Source organism: Camelus ferus, chromosome 6 (genome assembly GCF_009834535.1).
Source record: "Camelus ferus isolate YT-003-E chromosome 6, BCGSAC_Cfer_1.0, whole genome shotgun sequence".
NCBI classification, from domain to species: domain Eukaryota; kingdom Metazoa; phylum Chordata; class Mammalia; order Artiodactyla; family Camelidae; genus Camelus; species Camelus ferus.
In genome coordinates this window covers 1,386,721-1,396,436 of record NC_045701.1, presented here as the reverse complement: position 1 = coordinate 1,396,436, position 9,716 = coordinate 1,386,721, and the positions used below count along the sequence as shown (strand labels likewise).

General features: G+C 49.6%; 1 protein-coding gene and 1 non-coding gene across 2 annotated transcripts; both read right to left on the bottom strand.

The window, feature by feature from the left end:
- Positions 1 to 349: 349 nt before the first annotated feature.
- LOC116664033 lies at positions 350 to 4,767 on the bottom strand. Its single transcript, XM_032480863.1, has 4 exons — positions 4,291 to 4,767; positions 3,112 to 3,231; positions 946 to 1,032; positions 350 to 475 (listed from the first exon to the last, which is right to left on the bottom strand). Exons 1-4 carry the CDS (start codon positions 4,765 to 4,767, stop codon positions 350 to 352), a joined length of 810 nt encoding a protein of 269 aa, XP_032336754.1.
- On the bottom strand, positions 3,938 to 4,044 carry LOC116664614. The gene has a single exon (XR_004321132.1). It is a non-coding gene; the product is annotated as a U6 spliceosomal RNA (small nuclear RNA).
- Positions 4,768 to 9,716: the final 4,949 nt, after the last annotated feature.

The window sequence follows — 9,716 nt, the reverse complement described above, 5'->3', positions numbered from 1 at the left end:
GCAGCGCGCTCTTTGGAGGGGGAGGAGAGTGTGGCTCGAGTGGGAAAGCGCATGGTCCCGGGAGTCATTCAGTCCTGGCTTCCAATTTCCCCTCCTTAGCTGACTAGCAGGAGTGCTGTGTCCTGCCCTTAATTCTTCCTAGGTCTCCGTTTAGGCCTCTAAATTAATATTCAGGCGTCTGTCCCCGCCGGCGCGTGGACAGCGCTGTGGGAGGGAAGCCAGCGCAGGAGAGCGCTCCGCAGCCTGGACCCCCCACCCCGACGACGCAGCCCTCCGACGCCCCGGGGCCCCCACTGCTCGTCTCCTGGCTGCGCTGGGCGCCCTGGACGGAGACCCTGGAGGCGGGCGTTCAGTACCGGGCCGCCGGGCGAGCAGCTCGGGCCCGGGAGCCCTCGGTTGCGAGGGTGCGGAAATTTCGTGGCGGGTCGTCGGGAGGACCCAGGGCGGAGCCGACGAGCCAGGGCGCCATCGGGGCCTCCCGGAAGGGGCACAGGCAGGACGCCAGGCCCCAGACACCCTGCGCTGGGGCTCGGAGCCCTCATGTCCCAGGATATTCCGAGGTACTAGATCCAGACGGGACAGGAGAGAGAATGGCGGTGAGGGCGCCGGGTAATCCGTGAGGTGTCGCCAAGGGTTGAACTCGCCTTGGGACACGCGATTATCCCGACAGGGACCCTCCAGGGAACGGGATCATTCCTTCAGTGTACCAAAGGGGAAACTGAGGTCCGGAGAGGAGAGCCACGCGTCCCCAGGGCGTACCAAGGGCGAGCGGAGCTGGGACCTGCGGGGACCGCGGGCTGGAAGAGTGCACGCGCCTTTTCCCTTTGGGCGGAGCCGCTTCTTTGGAAGTGGCACTTTCCTTTTCTGTAAAATGGGATTAACTGTTCCCAGAAAGTTCCGTGGCTGCGGCCCACACTGAAGAGCCTGGCAAGTATTCCTCTTCACCTTTCCTTTCCGGATTCCCCAAACAACGGGAAAAGCGCCGTAGGCGTCTGGGACCTGCCGGAAAGGGCGCCCCATCTGCCGGAATCTCTGTGGATTGGAGGTGTAGGCGGATGCGACCCAGAAAGCTCTGTCGCAAAAGCCCTCCTGGGCTCCGATTCCCTTCAGAAGTGGTTTGTTCCCCCCCCAAATGTTAATAACCAAACGATTGGTATGGATGTAATTATCAATAATTATACGAATTATTGCTGATTGCGGGGCTCGTAGCTACTTTAATTAGTTTACCAGATTCTAATTAAGTTAAATGAAACATTAATAGGGAAAATATGCTTTGAAAAAAAATCCAAGCTTTTTAAAAAAGTCTATTTCTCGCCACAACGTTGCCACCTTGCGACACGTTTTAGGCATTACAGCCAACGTCCGAAGGCCTCAGACTAGGGCGTCTTGTTTTAGGGAGAAAGAGTGGGGCTTGGGGAATCTGGAGCCAGCTATAGGGCATAGAATTTCTTCCCCGCTGTTTATTCCACATCTCGGCTCCGGCGGTGCCCACAGGAGGTCGGGATCTGGAGACTGAGGTCTGGGGGTGAAGAATCAGGTAAACATGCCTCTTCAACCTCCCACTCCTTTTTCAGCAGAAGAACTCCAGACCCCTGATGAGGAGCTGGGGTAGGGCTGGTGGTCTCTATCTTCACCTGTCCCAGAAAATCCAGGGTGATAAAACTGAGCGAAGGTGGGAGGAGCAGGCGTAGACAGTGTCAAGCTGCTTGATTTTTCACTCCTCTGGGAGAAACCAGTAGTTGCTCCCAACCTCCATTTCCTCTGCATATGGGGGTAACCTGTCAGCAGATGACCCTTGGAAGACCCCTGGATTCCTGGGAGTAACCTCTGTGTTACTGTGGTACTTGGTTCATGAAGGTAATAGGGTGCTCACCTCCCTGAGTTAACCTAGGTCGTGTGTTTCTGTTTCTCGAGGGCTGTAGGTGCCTCGGCAACTAGGCCACATCTTGATCTTCCTTGTGGCCTTCAACACAGGGCCCAGTGCATCACAGGTACTCAACAGATGTAGACGAATGGGTTCCATCTTTGTGGTTCATCTGGGTACTGACAATGTCTGGGAGAAGGAATCCTTAGGTGCTCTGGACAATAGCTACTGGGAAGTAATTAAGCTCGTTTGCATAGTTAATTAAATACAGGCTTACTGCTCAGAAGATCCTTCATTAATAGGATTAGTTTTAGGGGGCAGGGGGCAGGTAAAGTATTGTCAGCCTAAGACAGGAAAGCTTTCTTCCCCTTCCAACTGCATCCCAAAGAGGGTGATCCTTCACCCCATCTACTTTTGCAAGGTCACTGGGTGCATTCCTGTCCACCCATTCTCAGCTACCCTGATATAAAGTCTAGCCTTGATCCTTTGCAAAAATTGGACTCCTGTCCTTGATCACCAACAAAAGCAGAACCGGACCTGCATGCTCTTTGTATTATTCTAAACTGTCTCATTTCCCACTCCACACCCCCAAAGGGAACATAGTGTTTGGTTAAGAGCACAAGCTCTAGAGCCAGATTTCCTGGGTCTCGGTCCTTTCTCTGCCATTGATTAGATGTGTGGGCAAGTTGTTGAATCTCTGTGCTTCAGCTTCCTCGTGAATATTATGACGCAAAAAGATACCTACCTCATACGGCTGTGCAGAACTGCGACAGCCAGCTGTGTCTTTGGCTTTTACAGCACTAGGAATTCTCTGTGTCTTTCCTGATTTCTGTTGAGGCAAGGGTTATGCCAAGAAGGATGAAGAATGATGAGTTTCTTTAGAAGGAGAGAGAGCCAGACCAGCATTGGTCATTTCCTTGTTGGGCATCCCAGGAAAAGAACCTTTGAAACTACTCACCCAATTGCCCAAGTGGCCTCCAAGGAACCAGGTATCTTGAGGGGAAGAAAGGAAAACAAAGGTCGTCCTCTAACTCCATGCATTGGAGGCGGTGAGTCGAGGAGGCGCAACGAGAGGTACCACAGATCCCTATTTTTGGTTGTTACTTCCACTTAAGAGAACAGAAATGGATCCTTGCTGGAACGCTGGTGGGTGGCTCTGACCACCCTCCGGGAGAGGACCCAACACTGCTCTGGGTGGGGAGGCCCTGGGGCTCCATGTCTGTCCATCTGCTTTGACTGAGGCGAGCACAGAGCCTGGGCGCTGTGAGGACGCTGGAGCAGACCAACCAGGCTCCCAGTGACTGCAGGACTGTCAGGCTGACTGCGTGCGTGTTCAGGCACCAGGAAAGTATATGTGCAGTTTTCTCCTGGAAAGAAATTGGCATCTCAAAAACACTGACAAACGCATCACAGGAAATCTGAACTTTGTTGGCCTTTCCTCCCCACCCTTCTCATCTTAAGAATTAGGACTGTGCTATTTGCAACTGAATTACCTGGGGGTCTTTTCAGGGTCTATGCCTCTAAAGGTCTTATCAGGCTTTGCTTCAGCTGCTTACTAGTTATATGATCATGCCCAGGTCGCTTTACCTCTCAGTGTCTCCTGTGAATGGTGGCAGTAATACCCACAAGGCAGGACTGTCGGAAGTATTAAAAATGAGGTCTCTGTGAAGGACGTGGTAATGTTCAATAAGAAGTGGGCTTTTTTTTTTTTTCTTTCTTTCATTCTTTTTTTTAAGATTCAGAGGCAGCTTGAGAAGTCAGTCTTGTTCCAAGTTCCTGTTATAGTACAGCTTAACGTTTATGGTAGCATTAAGGTCCTGTTATGTTTTGGAGGTGAAACAAATCAACTTTAGCAAGGCCGTTTCTCAGTACAGAACTCAGTTCAGAGGGAAGCAGAGGCAAGATTTGAAGGACAAGACTGAGGCCCAAGAGCCAAATGTAAAAAGCACAGCAGAGCGATGAATCTAACCACCCACACTTTTTTTCTATCTCCAGGGACTCCTTTGTGTCACAAAGTAGAACCTGTTCAGCTTGCACCTCAATGCAAACACTTTTTAAGGGAGCCTCAGGGACAAAAATATGGAACGCTTCACGAATTTGCGTGTCATCCTTGCGCAGGGGCCATGCTAATCTTCTCTGTATCGTTCCAATTTTAGTATATGTGCTGCCGAAGCGAGCACGGACTAGTGAGCTCGCTCACGAAGTATATAAAGCTAATAATACCAAAATCTTCCCGATTATGGCGATTTTACTGTCAATTTTATTTTTAATTCTAAAGTATCTAAGAAGTTACTACCTTCTGTATCACACACTGCTGTCATTATCTGTTTGTAGTTACGACTAGCTGAAATCTAATTGTCTCCCTAACCCTGTTACATCCCATATGCAAATGAAGGGACCATGGGAAATTTGCCCTCCCTACCGACCTCGGTGCGCCTGGCGGACGGCGCGGGCAGGCACGCTGGGTCACGTGGTGCGCGTTCCCCGCGCGCCTCTTCCGTGCCAGCCGGGCTGTGCGCGCGGGGGTCGGCCCCCTGCCCGGGGCCCTCCCTGCTCGTGGCAGAGGAGGACGCCCCGGGACAGTGCCCCCCCCCGTAACCGCGCAGGGTAGTGTCTGCGCGGCGAGAGGGTTTTTGCGGGGTGGGGGCCGCGGTGCCAATGAGGTCCCCACTGAAGTGCGGTCCCGGACCCCCGAAACGTTTGCGGTCAGATGGCCGGGCTGGGACCGGTGACCCCTGTGAGGGCTGGAGCCGCCGACCGTGAACCGGAAGGGGCTGGGCAGGGGCGGCCGAGGGCTGCGGCTTCAGCTCGATCGGGGTCAGAGCGCGCCGCTGCTTCTCCCCGGGGCTCTCAGGACCTGCGCCCAGCACTTGAAGCCAAAGGGGAAGAGGGAGGGTGTTCATTTTGGGGCCCAGGCTTTGCACAGAGTGACTCGGGGAGGGCTGGGTGGCGATCTGGGAAAAGTCGCCACCCTTTGATCCAGCCCTGGGCTAGGCACTTAAGCCAGATCGGTGTCCCGTCCTCAGCTGGCAGGTTAGAAAACTGAGGTTCTAGTTGGTTAAACTCTCAAGGCCAAAATTATCCTGCCAGTGGTGAAAGAAGTTGGGATCAGGGTGTAAGTCTGGTTTCAAAGACTGATCTTTTCCTCTTCACAGTGGAACTCAAGAGAAAAGCTTTGGGACCAGGAGTGTAGCCTGCCCCTTTTCCTCTTAAACAATACTCCCAAGGCCTTATCAGCTCGGGCTTTCCTTCCTTCCTTCATTCCTCCACCAAATATCCAGCCCCTATGACGTGAGCGCTGGGGCTGCAGGGGTGAACGAGTGGTAGGGTTGCTGGGGTCACGGAGCTTCCTTTCCAGCAAGGGACAAGAATTCTCAGTGCTGAGACAGACTAGAAAGAACGAGTGGGATACAGCGTGGCTGGAGAATAAAGGCCACTCAGTGGGTGGGCAGCAGGGAGGGGACATTTGAGCTGTCACTTGATGATAGGGATGCAGCCCTGAGAGGATAGGTCAGAGTTCCAGGCAGAGGAAGACCTCGGAGCCACCTGAGTCAGTTTCACCCATCTGGGCCAGTCCTTCCCTCGGGAAGCCACCGTGGAGGTACTGGGTGTTCCAGGCGGAGCTCTGGCTCTGCCCTGTGAGCCTGACTCAGGCCCAGCCAGGGAGCACCCAGCTTGGCCCTTGGGGACTTTGGAGCCCCACCCCTCCACCTGTCTTCAGTGAAATGGAAATCAGGTGTAGGTAGCCCAGCTTCTCATCTGACCTCTCTCTAAATAAGCAGTCAGCAAACACAAACCTCAGAATGCTAATATGGCCGTTAGTGAGCGAAAAGAGCTGATTTGGGCAATGATGTTTCTCTCAGGTTTACAAAAGGGAATTGCAAATAACCAAAAAGCGTATTAGCATTGATGGGAGATGATGCTAGTCTTCAATTAGCATCCACGTTTTTATTCATTTATTGAGAAGGCGAGCCTTTTCGACACAGTTGATGCACACACGTGTCGCGGTGACAGGTACAGCTCGTGGGTTCATAACTGTCTTATTGCGGAAACCAGCAGGAGAGGCAGCAGGTTGTTTACCATTTCTGGCTACATGTGCATGTGTTATTTTCAGCCAGAGGTGAGGTTTTGTTTGTCGGGTTTTTTGTTTGTTTGTTTGTTTGTTTTTTAATTGAGCAATTGTGGTACAGAAGAGAGCGAGCTGAATTTTAGTTCCCATTCTTCCCTGCACCTGTCTGTGTGACCTCAGCCAACTTCCTGGACTTCTCTGATCCTGTTTTATCTTCTGCAAAGTGGGGGAAATGCCCTCGAGGTGCTCTTTAACATCTTTGTCAGCTTTGACCTTGTGATTTTTGTGCCCGGGTAGATGAGGGCTTTTTCAAAGACTGTAATTAGCCAGATGTGAAAATTCAACACTAGTTTTGTTTTCTGTTCCAGAAGAGCAGAGCATGCTGGTCATCTTTGGGGCACGGAAGATCCCACAAACAGTCCACAGGGGCCCACTGAACCATACACCCCCTGCCCCTGAGTGCTGAAGGCCCAGCATGGAGGGAGGGTGGGAGGTGGTGAGAGGGTGCCTTTTTTTTGCCTTTTTTTTTTTTTTCTCTTTTTTAGCCTACTATGGGGACTGTTTCTTAGCTACTATAGGATTTTTTTCTTAGGTTTTTGGGTGGTTTTTTTTTGTTTTTTTTTTTTTTTTTGCCTACTTTTCTGAGCTGCTGTAGGCACTGTTGTCACCCAGAGGGATTTAGCCCTTTGGGTTTGATTTACTAAAGGCCCTGGTTAAAAACGCATTTATGTTGCTGAGAAGGGACACCACATAAACTCACTAACTGCTGTTCACTCAGCTTAGGATGAGTCCTTGCCCTTTAATTCAGATCAACACAGGGCCTTCCCACGTCCAATTTCATTTTATTTATTTTTTAATGTTAAAATTTGGGGGGGGGGGCAGTAATTAGGTTCATTTATTTATTTTAACGGAGGTACTAGGGATTGAACCCAGGACCTCATACATGCTAAACGTGGGCTCTACCACTGACCTGTTACCCTCTTCCTACTTCATTTTAATGTCTCTGAGAGGGAAGCACAGGGGAGTTTATTCCTGTTTTACTGATGGGGAGAACTCAGGCCTAGAGAGGTAAAGTGACGCAGCTAGTCAGTGACACTGGAGTTCGCTCTCAGATCTCTCTGACTCCAAGGGTTAACTTTGCACCTAGAAGGAATATGGGAAGACAGTTTGAGGGGTTCAGGGAAGCTCTCTCTCAAATCTCTCTCTCTCTCTCTCTGTTGCCTTAAAGCCTGTAATTGATGCATCATTATTTTGAGCTGTTACTGTCTAAGGCTTCGCTGTGATGTGGGGTGTGCTCAGAAAGAGAGGACACAAAGAAATGCCAAGTCCAAGTCCAAATTCGGCCAGCTTCTCTGTGGCTCTGTCAGTTTCTCTCTATGGAGTGACGGAGTCGGAGACGTGTGACACCTCCAAATCCTTGCTGCCCCAGAGTCCAGACATCACTCACCCCCAGGTTACACTGACAGCAGCCGTGGAACAGGGGGAAAAATTGCCATGGCTTTGAGCCAGGAAGGGCCATAGTGACATCCCGGCTGTAAGCCTCAGTTTCCTCGTCTCTAAAATGGAAATAATGATTTCCCTACTTGCTCTCGTGGGTCCTGAGCACCAATGAGAAATCCCACTGTAAAGTGCTGTACAGCAAAAGGTAGCGAGTACTGTCTGCTCAGACACCCAGTTGAGCCCCAGGCAGTTAAATGCTTCCCTTACCTGGTGAGCGAGCCGTCTGTGCATCAGGAACAGACCTACGAAATGTGAGCGCCAGGATGAACCATCACATCGTATTAATATTTTCACACCACTTAACTCTCATTAAAATGTGCTTTGCTGAATTTAATATGTGATTTCAAATGACACAACATATTAAGTGCTTAATATACTAGAAATTATGAAACTATTATAGTCCATGCTATATGAAATAATTAGACTGAATTAAACTTTAGCAGCCAAGTGAAGGAAAGACTTCAATTTAGCTTAAGCCACCACTGTAATCCCCAAAATAAACGCCCAGAGATTAGGATCTTTTAAGTAAACACGGGAATGTCATGTGTACTTACGCCCAGCTCTTCTCAGCTTTGGCGATGCGGAGTGTCCTTGCTTTTGGGAGGTGAGGGGCCCTGGGACCCCCTCGAGGGCTGGGTGGCAGGGGCAGGCCTTCAGCGGCCTCTCCCCCTGGGGCCTGGCTGGGGGCTGAGGCTGGAATAAGGAATAAGGCCTTCTGCCAAAGGGACACATTGGTCCTTTTTGACTCCACTTAACCTGTTGACAGATTAAAAATAAAACAAATCCATTTTATCTAACATTTATGGAGTGCCTCCTTTATGCCAGTATTTTATATGTGTTTTCTCATTTAGTCCACACAGTACCTCCATGTTGTAAGCCACTGTTTCCAGATGAGGAACTGAGGCTCTGACTCATATGAGGCCTTAACAGTCAGAATCCACAGTGTTCACTCCTAAACCCCAGTAGCCCCCTCATTAGTGAGTGCGTAGGTGGGTGTAAGTGTTCACCACTCCCCACCCACTCCCCATGCTCTGCTCCTCTAAAACAGAAAACAAAACTATTGCCTTTGGAGTCCGTGACCAAACACAATAACCTGCTACCTGACAGTGACTTACTTACAACCCGTATCTTTATCACTTTCCAGGCACGGAGGGTAGGGACCATGACTTGAAAGTCTCACTTTGAACAGGAGGCAACCTGGCTAACTTATGTAGGAAATTCTCTGTGATCTACTTGCTGCTAATTCCATTCAAAAAGGATGAATGTATTACCTCCTGAATACCTTGACATTCTCTTACCTGTAGCTGTCATGAATCAGAGAGCTTCTTATGCATAAGGAATATCTACTATCTTAGGGGATATCTACTTTTATAGCGAAAGACACTGTATCTCAGTTATTCATATCATCATGAAATACCGGTCCAATAGGCTATTTGAAAAATTTGTGTATATTTAAATATAATTTTGCTGACCAGCAAAAGTGGCTTTAATGGAAGCAGAAAACTTAGCTCAAGCAAACCGATGTTTATAATTAACTGAAAACATTTATTTTCCATAAGGATCAGGCTTAGATTGTGCCTCATATAATAGAAAACCGAATAGTGGCTTTAAGATGATAGGTTAATTTCTCTCTTGCATGAAACAAGTTGTCTCTCAAGGTCTGGTCTCATGGCTCCACTCTGTCACAAAGCCAGGCAAGATCTGTTATCCTTTAGGGCCATAACTCATGGTCCCTGATGGCTGCAGGAGCTCCAAGTTCCAGGCGTCAGGAAGAAGGAAATGATACTATTTATATAAAGTTCAAAAATAGACAAAACTAAACTATATTGTTTACACACATACAGATTGTAAAAAATGATAAGAAAAACAAGGAAGGGGTTACCACGAATGGCCCCCAAAATGGGAAAGGAACACAGGAAGGCTTCTGGGGTGGGAGAGAAGGGGGAGGGGAAGAAATAAAGAGAAAGAACTGATGACTTCTTACTGAGTGGGTTGGTCTAAGGGTCTGAGCATCTCAGGGTCAGGTGCAGCCTCTGAGGACATCACCTGAGCCCAGAATCTCAGGAGGAACACCCTCCCTAGAGAAGTCTTAGGAACTTTGTGATCTAGGGAAAGCCACTGCACTTCTCCGTGGTTTGTTTCTTCATCTTTAGCTGGGGAAGCTGTAAGGCTCTTTTGCTTGCTGAGTGGGGTCTCTGCTCAGATGTGACCTCCTCCGGGAGGCCTTCCCTGATTGCTTCTTGACAATGGCACTTCCTTTCATCCTTTTCCCTTTCATTGTTC

Bases quoted from the DNA above. Each gene is read 5' to 3' on its own strand.
- LOC116664033 (XM_032480863.1), bottom strand. From the start codon at position 4,767: ATGAACACCCTCCCTCTTCCCCTTTGGCTTCAAGTGCTGGGCGCAGGT. The intron at 1,033-3,111 runs GCTCGCCTCAGT...TCCAATCCACAG, and splicing joins TCACAGCGCCCAGGCTCTGT to AGATTCCGGCAGATGGGGCG. The intron at 476-945 runs GTGAAGAGGAAT...CCCTTCCGGGAG, and splicing joins GGGGAATCCGGAAAGGAAAG to GCCCCGATGGCGCCCTGGCT.